Here is an 18,302-nt window from a genome sequence, read left to right on the forward strand (position 1 = left end):
ATAAATGCCATTGTAGATGCAGAAATACCTGTTGTTCCGGATCCACACACCTTGCTCTCTAACATTCCACAAGACACACAATGGTACACAGTAACACATCTGTGTTCAGCATTCTTCAATGTACCGCTGCACCCAGAGTCGCAATATTTGTTTGCTTTTACATATGAAGGTCATCAGATAACCTATACCGGTATCCCACAGGGCTTTGTTTCAAGTCCGTCCATCTTTAACAGAATTCTGGCACAAGATTTGCAGCACCTAGAGGTAGCAATCACTGTGATCCAGTATGTGGATGATCTATGAAAGCCAACTATAGACCTATATCTAGCCTTCCATTTCTCCTGGAGGTCCTGGAGAAAGCAGTTGCTAAACAGCTGTGTGACTTTCTACAGAGCAATAGTTTATTTGAGGATTTAGAGCTCATCATAGCACAGAGACAGCACTGGTGAAAATTACTAATGACCTCCTTATTGCATCAGACAAAGGACTTGTCTCTGTACTGGTTTTATTAGATCTTAGTGCTGCATTCAATACCATTGACCATCAGATCCTATTGCAGAAACTGGACCACTTCATTGGCATTAAAGGAACCACTCTAAGCTGGTTTAAGTCCTATTTATCAGATCGATTTCAGTTTGTACATGTTAACGATGAGTCCTCCATGCACGCCAAAGTTAGTCATGGAGCTCCACAAGGATCTGTCCTCGGACCAATCCTGTTCACTTTATATATGCTTCCTTTAGGCAATATTATCAGGAAATATTCCATAAACTTTCATTGTTATGCAGATGATACACAGTTATACCATCAAGCCAGATGAAACTAATCAATTAGCTAAACTTCAAATGTGACTTCAGGATATTAAAACCTGAATGACCTGTAATTTTTAATAAAAAGATATAGTTTCCCTTGATGGCATCGCCTTGGCCTCCAGCACCACCGTGAGGAATCTTGGAGTTATCTTTGATCAGGACATGTCTTTAAGTCTCACATTAAGCAAATTTCAAGGACCGCCTTTTTTAACCTACGTAATATTGCGAAAATCAGGAACATCCTGTCTAAAAATGATGCAGAAAAACTAGTCCATGCATTTGTTACTTCTAGGCTGGATTACTGCAATTCCTTATTATCAGGCTGCTCGAAAAAGTCCATTAAGACTCTTCAGCTGATCCAGAATGCTGCTGCACGTGTTCTGACAGGAACCAGGAAAAGAGATCACATTTCTCCTGTCCTAGCTTCTTTGCATTGGCTTCCAGTAAAATCCAGAATAGAATTTAAAATCATTCTTCTTACCTACAAAGCTCTTAATGGTCAGGCACCATCTTATCTTAAAGAGCTCATAGTACCTTACTACCCCACCAGAGCACTGCACTCCCAGAATGCAGGGTTACTTGTGGTTCCTAGAGTCTCCAAAAGTAGACTAGGAGCCAGAGCGTTCAGCTATCAAGCTCCTCTCCTGTGGAACCAGGTTCCAGTTTGGGTTCAGGAGGCAGACACCATCTCCACATTTAAGAGTAGGCTTAAGACTTTCCTCTTTGATAAAGCTTATAGTTAGGGCTGGCTCAGGTAGTCCTGAACCATCCCTTAGTTATGCTGCTATAGGCCTAGACTGCCGGGGGATTTCCCATGATGCACTGAGCTCCTCTCTCCTCTACTTTCTCTCCCTCTGTATGCAACCTTATCCCATTATTGCATGTTACTAACACAACGTCTCCCCTTTCTGGTAGTCTTGTGCTTTCTCGTCTCTCTCCTCTCTCCTATCACTTCCTGCAGGTTTTGTGGCTCTGGAGCTGTGGAGTCTGGATCTGTGGCTGCGGGTCACCTGCTGCCCATGTGTTCCTGCTCGACACCCTCTACTGCAACGACTATTGTTGCTAGTCTTATTGTTATTATTGTTATTATAATCATTAACATTACGATGGTTACCATTAACACTATTATAAATATCTGTACCATTTTTCATTTAGTCTATAGCAACATTACCTTCACTGTCTGTACCTCTGTGTGTATATTGTGTAGGCTGCCTCCCTCCCCTCTCTCTCTCCTTACATCCCTCTCTCTCTCTCTCTCTCTTTCTCTTTCTCTCTCTCTCTTTCTCTCTCTCGCCCTTTCTCTCACCCCAACCGGTCGAGGCAGATGGCCGCCCACCCTGAGCCATGGTTCTGCTCGAGGTTTCTGCCTCTTAAAAGGAAGTTTTTCCTTGCCTCTGTCGCCTAGTGCTTGCTCTTGGTGGGAACTGTTGGGCTTCTGTAAATATCATCACAGAGTATGGTCTAGACCTGCTCTTTTATAAAAAGCGCTGTGAGATAACTGTTGTTGTGATTTGGCGCTATATAAATAAAATTGAATTGAATTGAAATTGAATTAAGACTTTCCTCTTTGATAAAGCTTATAGTTAGGGCTGGCTCAGGTGAGTCCTGAACCATCCCATAGTTGCTATAGGCCTAGACTGCCGGGGATTTTCCCATGATGCACTGAGCTCCTCTCTCCTCTTCTTTCTCTCCCTCTCTATGCAACCTCATCCCATTAATGCATGTTACTAACTCGACTTCTCCCCTTTTCCGTAGTCTTGTGCTTTCTCGTCCCTCTCCTCTCTCCTCCTATCACTTCCTGCAGGTGTTTCTGGCTCTGGAGCTGTGGAGTCTGGATCTGTGGTTGCGAGTCACCTGCTGCCCCCATGTTCCTGCTCGACACCCGCTGCTACAATTATTGTTACTAGTCCTATTGTTATTATTGTAATCATTAACATTACAATTATCATCATTAACACTACTGTAAATATCTGTACCATTATTCATTCAGTCTATAGCAACATCACCTTTACTGTCTGTACCTCTGTGTGTATATTGTGTAGGCTGCCTCCCTCCCCTCTCTCTCTCCTTCCATCCCCCTCCCTCTTTCTCTCTGTTCCTCTTTCTCCCTTGCACGCTTTCCTTTTCTTTTTTCACTTGTGTCTCTGGATTTGTGGTGTTTTATGTTTGTTGCCACTTCATCACAGTATGCTTCCATGAAGGTGCCATTTTAATTTTCCTTTTGTTCTCCCATGCCACTTTTTCATACATTTTTCAATAAATTCTTTTTGATCTGGGTAATTGTTTATCACCACTTTTGCTTTCCCTTGTTCCTTCACCATTCTTCCCCCCATGAAGCCCTGTCTTGCACTAAATGCTGTTCTGAACATTTCTGGCTCCTCGTCTGTGTCTTTAGTTTTTATTGTGACAAATATCTTATCTACAGTGACTCCTGACTTATATTTCTTCTCTCTGGTGGGATTATACTCTAATCTCTATGTACCGTCTACTGGTATTTTTGTAATACACCCAAATTTGCCTGTTTCCCAGTTAACTCTCCTAGGGACTATCGTGAAGCTCAGTCGTGGATTTGAGATCACTCTGCTGCTCCCCGGTATTCCATACCCTGTAGGCAGTCCCAAAGCTGGACCCAATGGTATGGTAACAGTAGCCACTGTTGTGACTCAGGAGTTAGAGCGGGTTGGCCGTTAATCGGAAGGTCGGCGGTTCAATCCCAGGCTCCCCCTGGTTGCGTGTCAAAGTGTCCTTCGGCAAGATACTGAACCCTGATTTGCATTTGAATAAGTGTGACTGTTAATTTCCGTTTGAGCACTTAGGCTCAGTGTATGAATGTGTGTGACTGGGTGAATGCAGAGGTAGTGTAAAAGTACTTTGAGTGGTCAAAAAGACTAGAAAGGCACTATATAAGTACAGAACATTTACTAGGATTATTGCATATTGCCTCTTTCCAAGGCACGTCAGGAAACTCGTCCTGCACTTGTGCCAAATTAGCAAATTTTGTCAATTGCCACAATTTGATTGATCAAACAATTTTTAAACATTGACACTATTTGTCTTCCATAAATTTTTACTACTATCAAACACTCAATTTAATTTTACATCAATGAAATAATTTTAAACATTGGCACTATTTGTCTTCACTTGTCTATTAACATTTCACTCGTGTTAACCTACCTACTCTACTTTATACGCATGTACGTTTCTATACTTTGTCCCCTGCCAGCCCCTAACTCGAACTCAGTTTACACTATCTAGGTCTTTAATGGACAGCTTTAATACACTTCCTCAACATAAAGCCTGTCTACTTCACAAAATGCTACTCAATCCACTTCCTCAACATGAGCGCATTGACAGAATTAATACACTTCCTCAACTTCCTCTCAATTCAATTCAATTCATTAGCGTTATTGGCATGAATGTGAAACAACAATTCACTAAAAAGTCTTAACTTTAAGCACACTGTTTTTCTCCTACCCTGCCGCCATCCCTGTCAGGCTCCTAGCGGTCACGTGCTATTTATTTATTTTACCTTTATTTTACCAGGAAAGAAATCCATTGAGATTTTTTATCTCTTTTATAAGGATGTCCTGGTGATATAGTGCATCTGCCTATTGTTATGAGTTGTAGTTTTTTCCCTGTGAGTTTGAGTTTTTGCCATTGTTTCATATGTCTATCTATTTGCCTGTTTCTCTCATTACTTGTCCTTAGTAGTTTATGTCTCATCTTTTATCTTAGCTCTTGGTCCTGTGTTTTAGTTCTTTGTCTTTGTTCCCAGTCCTGTGCCTTGGTTATGTTTTAGTATTTACTTCTTGTTCCTCGTCTGCATTATTTTAGTTTAGTCTGCTCTGTATTCTGTGTCTTAGCTCCTTGTTCTGTGTCTTGGTTCATGGGTTCTGTCCTGTGTCCAGTATCAGTTATATAATCTGTTGTGTTTTGGGGTTCACTCATGTCTGTCTCTGTCTGTCACTCATGTCTGTCTTCTTGATGCCTTAATTCCCAGTTCAGTGTTTTACTTTGCTTTGGTCTGTGTTCCTTGTTGGTATTAGTTCAGTGGGGATGTGTCTGCTTGTGTCTTGATTTGTTTATATTTATTCCTCTGATCTGTTATGTGTTCAGTAACCTGTGTCATGTCTGTTCCCTCCAGTATCCCTCTGCCTGGCTGTCTATCTGTTATCCCCTCTGTTCTCTCCCTGCCTGCCTGTGTCTCGTTAATCCCATTAGTATCACCTGTGTGCTCCCGCCCTGCTCGTTAGTCCCTGTGTATATATATACCTGGTGTTTCTGTCTTGTCTTTGTCGGGTCATTGTACGTGTATACCTTGTGTTGCGTATGTCTGTCGTGACGAGAAGCGCAGTCTGTTTTTGGATTTCTGCCTGAACCCTGTTTTTGGAATTTGTGTTTTCCTTTGCCCTTGTGGACTTTACTTTGGATTCAGCCACTACTTGTAGTGCGCTCGCCTTTAGTTAAATAAACTGTTGAACTATACCTGCCAGTCCTGCGTCCTGCATTTGGGTCCTACAACCTGCTTCACCACACACGAATCCTAACACCTATTCAGTCCTAACCTACCATCGAAGAGCCCCAACATTTAGTTGAAATCTTGCGATATAAGTTAGCGGTATTCACAGAGGACTATCTTATCAGAGCATCTGCCCGTACAGACCCAACCTTAACTAGTATTTAGATGGCGGTAGCTGCAAGATGTCTGTCTTATCAGTCTACTAACCCATGCAGCCCTGACCTAATGGTTGAAGTGCTCCGACACCTAGTCAAGACCCTGCAATCTTCAAATCAGCGGTATCCGTAAGCGCTGTGATCCTTATCTCTCATCAGCTCACTTGCCTATGCAGCCCTGGTCTAATAATTGAACCTCGTCGACACTCAGTCGAAACTCTGCGAACTTCATGACAGCAGTATCCACAGAATGGCTGGAAAACTCTTATCTTACATGTAGTTCTTACTTAATTACTTATTTACACTTTAAAGCGAACAGTTAAACACATAAAGCGCATCTAATCTACCAAGCCTTGCACACACTTTGACACAGACATATTCCGCACCATGGTTCACACACACATGCAAATTTTGCTGCTATTGCTCTTTGCCTGCATTTAGATTTGCACCGACTCTACCACTCCAGTGTATTAATCTTTTTTTTAAATTCAATTTCTGTATTTTAGTGAGGCATTTAGCCCTTAATTTCATTGCTTTGTCTAAAATGCATTCTAGGTTCAAGACTGAGGAGACTTTAAGGATTCACACCTGGTGCGGAGAATCCTTTATCAGACACAGTTAGAATGCAGAATTTTGGTAAAACAGGTATTCTGCTTACCTTTTTTATGTGGCCACGTGTCTCAGATACAGGCTGTCCGTCCTGGTCAGAAACTCTTGGCCTCTGGACTCAGTCTCCTGGCTGGCTCGTCACTTGTTGGGTCGTAAATAAGGCCAGGCTGGGCCAATTGAAGGCCTGGTCCCTACTCTAACCAACTTATTAAACTCAGTCGATAATACTCTATTAACTTTCTTCTATAGTTAATAACTTCGTAGTCAAAAACTTCACTGGAGACAAGTTAGAGTAAATCCTGATTGAACATCCTAAAATAAACTATTGCTCTGTAGAAAGTCACACAGCTGTGTGGCAACTGCTTTCTCAAGGATCTTAAGAGAGAAATGGAAGGTTAGATATAGGTCTATAGTTGGCTAAAACATCCGGATCAACGGAACAACCGGAACAACCGGAAACTGGTATTTGAAAGAATGTTTATTTGAAATAAAGTAAATAGAGCTCACAAACAGGAAATGGACCAATGGGTGCTGTGGAAATCAATAAACAATTATAACAAAGAGGTCCTCCAAAGGAGGATTACTACTCTAACTATGGGAAAAAATAAAAGGGTAAACCAAAAAGCTCTCTAACTAAAGTATGTTGCAAAGACAAAATACAAAGCGCACAGCACCCCTGAACCTAGGGGAAACTAACATAAAACACACTACTGTGGGTGCAAGGAAAGGTATCAGTTTTTAAATCTTCAACCTGGCCCACTTCCTTACCTTTACACAGTGTACAAAGTCTGTCAAGACTAACAAGAACGCTAAATGCACCAAGCTCTGAGACATGCATCTCCAAGGCAAACAAATCAGGTCTGACGGCTGCCCCAAATGGGAGACAAAGCAGGCTTTTAAACAGGTTGTGGTTTTCCCTGACACTTCTTGATTGGCCAGCGGTAGCATGCCGCACCAATCGGTGTCATGGTCACCGGAACCCAGGAAGTAGGCAGGACCTTCCCTTGTCGCACAGCCAATCTGCAGTGTGGGTTGGCACAGCCTGCTCAGCATAACAGATACACACAGGTAAAATTACAGACGGGTGCCGGTGGCAGCCGTAACATACTCAATATTATAATCTGATATTAGTTCATTTACTAGTACACTTTTAGAGGAGAGAGATCTGATGTTTAAGAGTCCACATTTAATTCTCCTATTCTTTTGCACTATTGCTATTGTGGTTTTAATTTTTTTGAAGCTTTTATGCACAGCTCCTCTTCTGTGTACCTTTGATTTTAATAATTTCGATGGCCGGGGGGCAGACACAGGGTTTTCACTAAGTAACTCCTGAAATGGAGGAGCAGAGAAGTGTGTAAGACTGCGACACTGCCTCCTGGTCTCAACTCAGGATTGTTATGGATTTGGTCCACTAATAAACTTGGCCAGATTTCTAAAAATGAGAGCTGCTCCTTCCCAAGTCGGGTGGATGCCGTCTCTCCAAATCAGACCAGGTTTTCCCCAGAAAGTCTGCCAATGATCTACAAAGCCCACATCGTTTGCTGGACACCAGCTCAACAACCAGCACAAAATGACGAGATGCGTTATGCCTGCAGACAGGTAGCTGGGCTGTAACTAGGTCAATGGTTTAGTTAAAGCAAGAAATTAGGTGTGTGAGAGCCGCCTCTGAGTTTGTTTGGTGGATTAGAATTAGCCAAAAACAGTAGTACAGTTCAATAATAAATATAAAATAAGATCCTTATAATAAATGTTCAATAAGATCTGACTTGAGTAGTTATTACTGCGCAGTATCCAGCAGAAAACCGTATATTGCATATATTAGTAAACGGTGTATTTCACATTGCCACCCCTAATTACTGTCACTTGCCAGAGAGGTTATCATGCTGAGGCGATCTCAGAGTTCAGTAGCTTTATGGCTCTTTGGAAGAAGCTGCTTAACTGTCTACCCATTATTGTCTTTACAGGTGCCAGAGGAGCTTTTTACTCACAACACCTGAACACTACTGATGTGAAATTATGACACTGGGTTCTTATCAACAGATTCTATCATAATAACTCACCACATTTCAAGTCGTAGAAAACTACTTTTACATTTGTAATCTTTTAATATTGATGTTTTCATGAATGCAAGACAAGAGTTAAATTTATTAAACTATTGCTTTTCTATTAGGAATACTTTGTTATAAAGTGTATCAAACTAATTATACATAATAAAATCATTCTTCGTTCATCATCAGTTTCATATTTTAATTTTAAATAGTTGATGTTATATACTTTAATTTCTTTAAGTGATAAATGTGACATTGACTGAGAAGTTACTCTGTAGTGAAACACAAAGAATTATCTGCACACTGAATAGTGTGAGAGAGAGAGAGAGAGAAGGCAGCCTACACAATATACACACAGAGGTACAGACAGTAAAGGTGATGTTGCTATAGACTAAATGAAAAAATGGTACAGATATTTATAGTAGTGTCGTAGTGTTAATTATTATAATAACAACAATAATAGGACTAGTAACAATAGTCGTTGCAGCAGAGGGCGTCGAGCAGGAACACGGGGGCAGCAGGTGAGCCACAGATCCAGACTCCACAGCTCCAGAGCCAGAAAACCTGCAGGAAGTGATAGGAGGAGAGAGGAGAGGGACAAGAAAGCACAAGAAAGGGCCAGAAAGGGGAGAAGTTGTGTTAGTAACATGCAATAATGGGATGAGGTTGCATACAGAGGGAGAGAAAGTAGAGGAGAGAGGAGCTCAGTGCATCATAGGAAATCCCCCGGCAGTCTAGGCCTATAGCAGCATAACTAAGGGATGGTTCAGGACTAACCTGAGCCAGCCCTAACTATAAGCTTTATCAAAGAAGAAAGTCTTAAGCCTACTCTTAAATGTGGTGATGGTGTCTGCCTCCTGAACCCAAACTGGAACCTGGTTCCACAGGAGAGAAGCTTGATAGCTGAACGCTCTGGCTCCTAGTCTACTTTTGGAGACTCTAGGAACCACAAGTAACCCTGCATTCTGGGAGCGCAGTGCTCTGGTGGGGTAGTAAGGTACTATGAGCTCTTTAAGACAAGATGGTGCCTGACCATTAAGAGCTTTGTAGGTGAGAAGAATGATTTTAAATTCTATTCTGGATTTTACTGGAAGCCAATGCAGAGAAGCTAAGACAGGAGAAATATGATCTCTTTTCTTGGTTCCTGTCAGAACACATGCTGCAGCATTCTGAATCAGCTGAAGAGTCTTAATGGACTTTTTCGAGCAGCCTGATAATAAGGAACTGCAGTAATCCAGCCTAGAAGTAACAAATGCATGGACTAGTTTTTCTGCATCATTTTTAGACAGGATGTTCCTGATTTCGCAATATTACGGTCCTCGATATTTGATTAATGTGAAACTTAAACGACATGTCCTGATCATAGATAACTCCAAGATTCCTCACAGTGGTGCTGGAGGCCAGGGCGATGCCATCAAGGCAAACTATATCTTTAGATAATGTGTCACGGAGGTGCTTAGGCCCCAGAACAATAACTTCAGTTTTATCTGAGTTTAACATTAGAAAATTTCAGGTCATCCAGGTTTTAACATCCTGAAGGCACATTTGAAGTTTAGCTAACTGATGAGTTTCATCTGGCTTGATCAATAGATATAATTGAGTATCATCTGCATAACAATGAAAGTTTATGGAATATTTCCTGATAATATTCCCTAAAGGAAGTATATATAAAGTGAAGAGGATTGGTCCGAGGACAGATCCTTGTGGAACTCCATGACTAACTTTAGCATGCATGGAGGACTCATCGTTAACATGTACAAACTGAAATCGATCTGATAAATAGGACTCAAACCAGGTTAGAGCGGTTCCTTTAATGCCAATGAAATGTTCCAGTCTCTGCAATAGGATCTGATGGTCAGTGGTATCAAATGCAGCACTAAGATCTAATAAAACCAGTACAGAGACAAGTCCTTTGTCTGATGCAATAAGGAGGTCATTAGTAATTTTCACCAGTGCTGTCTCTGTGCTATGATGAGCTCTAAATCCTGACTGAAAATCCTCAAATAAACTATTGCTCTGTAGAAAGTCACACAGTTGTTTAGGAACTGCTTTCTCCAGGACCTCCAGGAGAAATGGAAGGTTAGATATAGGTCTATAGTTGGCTAAAACATCCGGATCAAGTTTGGGCTTTTTCAGAAGAGGTTTAATTACAGCTACTTTAAAGTACTGTGGTACATAGCCTGTTGATAGAGAAAGATTGATCATATCTAGTATAGAAGTGCTGACTAAGGGTAAAACATCTTTAAGCAACCTAGTCGGGATGGGGTCTAAGAGGCAGGTTGATGAAGGTAGATGAAGAAATTATTGAAGTTAGTTGGTAAAGGTTGAGGGAGGCAAAACAGTCTAAACATAGATCTGGTTCTACAGCTGTTTCTAAGGTTCCTGAGTTTAGAGTTATAAGTTGGTGCCAGTTGAGGGCAGGTCTTGGTGAATTTTGTTTCTAATAGCTAGCATTTTATCATTAAAGAAGCTCATGAAGTTGTAACTACTGAGAGCTATGGGAATACTTGGCTCAATAGAGCTGTGACTCTCTGTCAGCCTGGCTACAGTGCCGAAAAGAAACCTGGGGTTGTTCCTATTTTCCTCTATTAATGACGAGTAGTACGCTGCTCTGGCATTACGGAGGACCTTCCTATAAGTTTTAAGACTATCTTGCCAAATTAAACGAGAATTTTCCACTTTGGTGGAACGCCAGTTCCTCTCAAGTGTCCGCTATATTTGCTTTAATTTGCGAGTTTCAGTATTATACCATGGAGATAACCGTCTTTGTTTAATATTTTCTTTTTTAGAGGGGCTACAGAGTCCAGTGTCAATCGCAGCGAGCCTGCAGCACTATCAACAAGATGATCGATTTGGGAGGGACTGAAATTAGCATAGGAGTCCTCCGTTACTTTGTGACTAGATAATGTATTTAGAGCTGATGGAATCGCATCCTTAAATTTAGCTATAGCACTATCAGACAGACATCTTGTATAGAAATTTTTGCCCAGTGGCGTGTAGTTCAGCAATACAAACTCAAAAGTTATTAAACAGTGGTCGGATAAAGAGGGATTCTGTGGGAACACTATTAAATGTTCAATTTCAATACCATACACCAAAACAAGGTCGAGGGTGTGGTTAAAACAGTGAGTCGGTTCATGAACACTCTGAGAGAAGCCAATGGAATCTAACAGAGAGATAAACGCAGTACTGAAGCTGTCATTCTCAACGTCCACATGAATATTAAAATCCCCTACAATAATAACTTTGTCCGTTTTAAGGACTAAAGTTGACAAAAACTCTGCAAATTCAGATAAAAATTCAGAATACGGGCGAGGTGCTCGGTACACTATAACGAATTGGTTGCAGTGATTTCCAAATAGGGTATGAAAGACTAAGAACAAGGCTTTCAAATGAGTTATAGTTTAGTTTAGGTTTAGAGCTGATTAGTAGGCTAGAGTCGAAGATAGCTGCAACTCCACCTCCTCGGCCTGTGCCTCGAGGAATGTGAGTATTAATATGACTGGGAGGGGTGGATTCATTTAGGCTAACATATTCTCCATCACCCAGGCAGGTTTCAGTAAGACCAAATAAATCAATATCATAATCTGATATTAGTTCATTTACTAGTACACCTTTAGAAGAGAGAGATCTGATGTTTAAGAGTCCACATTTAACTCTCCTATTCGTTTGCACCATTGCTCTTGTGGTTTTAATTTTTATGAGGTTTTTATGCACAGCTCCTCTTCTGTTTGCCTTTGATTTAAATAATTTCGATGGTCGGGGGGGCAGACACCGTCACTATAGGATTTTCACTAAGTAACTCCTGAAATGGAGGAGCAGAGAAGTGTGTTAGACTGCGACTCTGCGTAGGGTTTTGGGTGGGTAACTGCTGAAAAAGAAGGGCAGAGAAGTGTGTTAAACTGCGACTCTGCCTCCTGGTCTCAACTCTGGGTTGTCATGGATTTGGTCCACTAATAAACTTGGCCAGATTTCTAGAAATGAGAGCTGCTCCTTCCCAAGTGGGATGGATGCCGTCTCTCCGGATCAGACCAGGTCTTCCCCAGAAGGTCTGCCAATGATCAACAAAGCCCACATCGTTTGCTGGACACCACCTCGACAATCAGCGGCGGAATGACGTCATGCGGCTATACATGTGATCACTGGTCAGATTTGGCAGGGGTCCAGAGAAAACTTTGATGTCCGACATTGTTTTTGCATATGTACACACCGACTCAACATTAATCTTAGTGACCTCCGATTGGCGTAACCGGGAGTCATTACCGCCGACGTGAATAACAATCTAAACTAATCTAAACTAGACTTATATCAGAGAAGCAAACAAGGCATTCTTCAGAAACTTCAGGCTCTGTTATACAGTATATGGGTACTGGGTATATGGCTCCTTATTTATCTTAAAGTATAAGGTAGAAAGTAAAAATACTCCTGCACACACAGAGATACACTGCATAATTACTTTTCAACATTTCATGTGAAACATGTTGGGAGTATTTTCACTTTTCAACTTGTCCTAGACTGATGTTCTTTAGCAAGAGTTCAGCTTTAATGTTTAATGTTTTATTTGTGGTATACGATTAGCTTTTCAGTAAGTAGTAAAGACAGGGAGTGCTTATATATGTAGAATTTATTACAATGTGAACCATAAACCATATATATTTTTTAAATGGACCTATAACACAAATATGGACAATATTTAAAACTCAAAGTAAACAGAAAGAAAGTGCCTTTCCACGTCAGTGGGACAGTTACACCTCAGCTCCACCCACGACCTGCCTTGCCCATTTATGGTTATCTGGGAGTGACGCGCGGTGACGCAGTGCCAAGATGGCGACGGCCAGCTCAGCCCAATTCGGGATTCATAACTGCTCTTCAGAAACCAACGGGTGACGTCACGGATACTACGTCCATACAGTTTATGGTGTGAATGCTGCAAGCATGTTGTTGTTGTATGTTATTTCTAACCTATGTTTTTGCTGACCGTAACTAGTCCCACAGCTTTTGACGTAGAAACTCTGTTCAAACTGCAAGTTGTCCAGCTCAATGAATGAATGGAGTGCTATTACTTTTGTCATTGATACCTTGAATACTTTACAAAATATTCCAGGTTTTCCAGGGAAATTTTTCCATTCTAAGTGAATGACATCGAAATCCTCCTCATACCTACTCCAATTTGAAAGCTCACCAGTTCAGCATACTTTCAGCTACATACTTGATTTAAACTGTAAACTGGTCACAAGAAATTAATCTATTAATGATGTATTCAGCGTTTCGAAATATTTTATGGTTTGTTCACTGTCGCTGTGGAAGTTTTATGCTTTTTTGAGCTCTTTTCTTAGTTTATAATGGGTGTGTATTGCGTAAGTTAGAGTGGGTGAAAAATGTATTTTTAACTCGCTGCCCAGACCACAATTTTAACTCTTCAAGCATAATTTTATACTAGAAATGTAGGTATTTTTGTTGTGGTTTCTCACATGTGCTTATCAAATCCCTCGGATTTATAGATCTGTGCCCTTCCAAAGGACAAGAGTGCCAGCCAGCTCCTCCATAGGCTGCCATTATAAATTATCCTCAAAATTTCTGAGAAGAACATACCAGTTTTTTAACTTTCTGAAGAGCTCACTTCTTTTTACTTTATCCACACAAAAAACATATCACATCTTTCACAAATGCCTTATGCTGCTGCTGGTCATTTTGCCCATACAACCTATAGTTTTATCTCAATGGAGGTTTGTTTGACAGACAGGATTTTCCTGTCTGTCTCTATTGTAGAGCTGGTTACCTTGGTGACATAAGTTAGCTGATTAAAGATCAAAGGACTGGGTCCTCTGTTCTGATTGGTGGACTGAAGCTATTTTCTGAACACCTGTTTGTGTCCTCTTCACTGAACACATACACACACACATTAATACACTGACAGACACAATGTGCGCACACACACACACACACACACACTCACACGCACACACACTAATACACAATACACACACACATACAGAGAACCCTCAAAGCATGGAGCTTTAAACTTTACTCCATGGGAGAACAAATGTAAGCATAACTGTGTGTCCCAGCAGGCGCGCAGAGACACACACACACACACACACACACACACACACACACAAAAGGAAACTTATTAGGCTTCTTATATTTTCTGTCATCTATGATGTTACAATGTCTCATGTTACATGTGGCCAAAGCTCTACTCTTGGCTCTTAATGATGTCATACAGATCTAATTTTCCATATATGGTAACTTGCCTGCTTATTTTGTCTCTACTGCTGAACGGCATAATCATCCTGCTTCAGGATCTTGGCCATCAGAACACAGTGGGCTTTTTTGGGGGGGGGGGTCCCTATTGAAACTGAAGGAATTATTAGGGCCCGAGCACGAAAAAATGCAAGGTCCCTATTGGAATTGAAGGGATTATTTTTAGGGCCCGAGCATGTTTCATGCAAGGTCCCTATTGAAATTTAAGGGATTTTTGGCGATTTACACACTCCGTACTTTAACAAACTCTTCCTAGGGAATTAGTCCAATTTACTTCAAATTTCTGCTGTGCAGTCTACACCCATTGACGATTAAAAGTTGTACAAACAGTCAGTTTTCATGGCACGGTGTGCCCTTGGCGTGGCGTACGCCAACGTAACCTCAATTTTGGAGCCCAAACATACTTGAAAACTCTCCAAAGTTTGCACATAATTCAGGCAGGGCAAAAAATTCATATTTTATGGGTTTCACGCATGGCCGTGGCAAAATGGCTCGCTAGCGCCTACAGAGAAGCCCCCGGACAAAGTTTCACCAGACGTGTATGTAATTTCTGTGGTACGTGTATCATGTCCAGATGTACAAAAAACCCTCTTGGAGCCATTACCTAAACCCAACAAGAAGTCAGCCACTTTGGATAAAATGGTAATTTTTTGCGATTTATACACTCCGTACTTTAACGAACTCCTCCTAGGGAATTAGTCCGATCAACTTAAAATTTTCACTGTGCAGTCTAAACCCATTTACGATTAAAAGTTGTAGAAATGGTTATTACCAGTTGACCACTTTCGTGGCATCAAAAATCGATGATTCGCCATAACAAGAAGTTTTGATATTTGGGATGTCCCGCCACCTGCAGGCAACAGTAAATGACATGTTTTACGTTTTAATGTACTACTCCTAGCAGGTTGGACATACCAACTTCAAAACTGTCCCAGAAAACCCATAACACATTGATGAAGCCGTGTTGTAAACTTGTGAGTTTGCAGTTAACAGCGTGGCGGTGATGTGGCGGTGAAGTTAAAGTAGTCTTCAACATGACTCAGGACACCACATGACTATAGATGGCCATAGTCATTGTTGTTGTGACATGTGGTGTCTGTCAGTGATAGAAAAGTCCATGTGATTAAAAAAAGCTTTTCAGCTATCATTTTGGTGTTTTTAATTAGTGCTTGAGTAGCTGAGAAAATAAATATATTTATCTTGTGTCCACACTGCAAACAGGAAGGATGATTTAGCAAGTTAGAGAATTGGAGAGGGTCAACCATTACAAATCAACCATTACAGATATCAGCAGTAAAAGTAAGAGCATACATCTCCTGAAAAGAATTTACATTTTGAAGTGAAGTTGAAACAAAGTTTGTAGGACAAACGGTACAGGAGAAGATAGATGCAGAAGAAATTGTGAAATAAATAATAATAACTAGAATGGGCATTTATTAAAGTAAATGCGAGTGAGAGCAGCCAGCTGTTAGCTGTGACTGCTACCGCTGCTTCTGCAAAGCAGGGCTCCATCAGAAATTTTTCAAATCCTGAAGGACTAGGACTATATGACCGTCGTTCACTGAAATATGTTGTCCTTAGTTCAGTTATGGGCAACTGGGCTGTGAGCACCAGGTTTCCACAGTCTGAAGCTGCATAATTATTTTGCCGCACAGAGGATAAACAGCCTGCTACACAAGTGATCTTGGTCTGACATCCTACGTATGTTTTTGTCATCTCATAAGGAAAGAATAAAACACTGAAAGATATCCTGGTTGAATCCTTTTAATTTAGAATACTCACTAATATGATCAATTTCAGAACAAGGGAAATGGATGGTACATATGTTAAACAGTTAGGAGATCAGATCCAGGAGTGTTTTCTTTCTAGCTGCTTCTGTTACTGTTATTGACTCATTGACACTGTTGGAAAGCTTACCATGGGTGAGGTGTGGCCATGCGTCATGGACCTGCTGATGCTAAACTCAAGGTTGATACAGTTTCAACCACAGCCTCACGTGCCTCTCCATGTCCTCTTCCTCTGTCCTTCACAGGAAACATCTTTGTGGTGAGCCTGGCTTTTGCTGACTTGGTGGTTGCATTTTACCCCTATCCTCTGGTGTTGTATGCCATCTTCCATGACGGCTGGTCACTGGGTGACACCCAGTGCAAGGTGAGCCCTAACTCTATATCTATAATGCTGATTTGGTGACTTAAATTATTTTTATAACAATCATGAACAAACAAAAAATGTTAATTATTTTATCAATAAAAGATACAAAATGTTTATCAGAGTCTTTTGTAGATCCCCTACAGCTCTAGTGTCATGTTCAACGTGCTGGTCATTTTAGTCTATACCGTTTTACTTACAAAGATTTAGCCTGACAAAGATCTCTGTGAGATTGTGTGCAGATGTTTTGTTTTATTTCTGCATTCACAAAAGTTTACCCTACCATCTTATTGATACTCTGCTCTTACTTCACATTAAACATATTTACCTTCAGTGTTTGAATCAGAATCAAAAATCAGAAAGAGCTTTATTGCCAAGTAATTTTTACACACAACGAAGTTGCTTTGTTGAAAAGGTGCTAAAGTTGAAATATATAAATATGGAATAAACAGATGATATAAATATAAAATGACAAATATAAAAGTATAAAATAATAACAATTAAAAACAAATGTATATGCATATAGTGGACTTATTTCAAATTATCATGCAAACATGAAAATGAAAATGCAATCATCCAATTTCCATTTTCACATACTTGTGTGAGCATTCTAGGACCATATTAAAATGAAAATGAGAACAGCATCTGACATTTTATTTTCAAAGACTTACTCTCTTACTTACTTGCTCTATAGTGGACTTTATTCAAATGCAATGAGTGAACAGTGCCTTTATGCATTTACATATCCATGCCCTCATGGTCTTTTTAGGTCAAAATTAAAATGTCATTTTCTAACTATGTGACATTGAAAATGAGAACAGCATTTGACATTGCATTTTCAATGACTCTGCTCTGTAGTGGACTTTATTCAAATGCAATTAGTGAAACAGCACCCCCAGTCTATTGCATTGCATTTACGTTCACAAGCAGCTTTCAAGGGACACTATGAAAATGCAATCTGTCAGTCCTCTCATCAAGGCGGGTCCTCAGTTACTCACTCCCTCTTCAGTTGGAAGGCCAATTCAGGTTCTCATGGTTCAGTTGTGTATCTACCATTACACAACACAAGGCTGTAACTTCACAACCAAATGAAATCTATCAACTGAACAGCTCAAGGATGGATATACTGACTTCAAACTTGGAACCTGTAAGTTTTACCATTTTTATTTTGCTTTTCTGTTTTTTTGAACACTTGCCTGTTGAACTTGGCATTAGCATGTTCTGCAGCTGATGTGGCTAACTGTAATGTCAGCTGTTTCTAGCGTGTATTGTGACATTAAGCCCGTACGTGTATGTGTTGCTGCAGTAGCCTATGTAAGTTTACCTGATAGATGCATGGTACATGCAAGAAACGTTAACTTGATAATACAAATGCATTCACATTATTGCAATACTAGTATTAGTGACAATACTGCAGCTCTGTTCCAGTTAATGTTACAGGAACATTTAGTCTGTCTGTCATATCAACTACATAGCTACAGTACATAACAGTTACAGCTATGAACTGTGCAAAACCGTTATTTATGTCTCTGACATGTTGTTAGGTCAGTATCTATGCCTTAACCTCTCACCATAAAGATCCACTGTCTTTATGTTTGTCTTTACAGGTAGCCTACATTTGGGTGAAATTCGAGTGAAGTAGAACGTATTTGCAGAGAGGCAACATATGAAAACATGGAGGCCTACAGTTATTGTTAGGGTGGGGGTGTCAAGTAAGATATGAAACAAACAGAAGATGTGTAAAAAG

General features: G+C 40.5%; 1 protein-coding gene across 1 annotated transcript in view; it reads left to right on the forward strand.

Moving 5' to 3' along the window:
• mtnr1ba (melatonin receptor type 1Ba) overlaps window positions 1-18,302 on the forward strand; it is a 55,635-nt gene that overhangs the window by 21,970 nt on the left and 15,363 nt on the right. Inside the window, exon 2 of the mRNA XM_038692400.1 lies at window positions 16,440-16,558. Coding sequence (XP_038548328.1) covers window positions 16,440-16,558 — 119 coding nt within the window. The remainder of the gene's footprint in view (window positions 1-16,439; window positions 16,559-18,302) is intronic.

This window comes from Micropterus salmoides, unplaced genomic scaffold, assembly GCF_014851395.1.
Source record: "Micropterus salmoides isolate LMB-PRFRI ecotype aquatic unplaced genomic scaffold, ASM1485139v1 Ms_hic_scaffold_3, whole genome shotgun sequence".
Taxonomy (NCBI): Eukaryota; Metazoa; Chordata; class Actinopteri; order Centrarchiformes; family Centrarchidae; genus Micropterus; species Micropterus salmoides.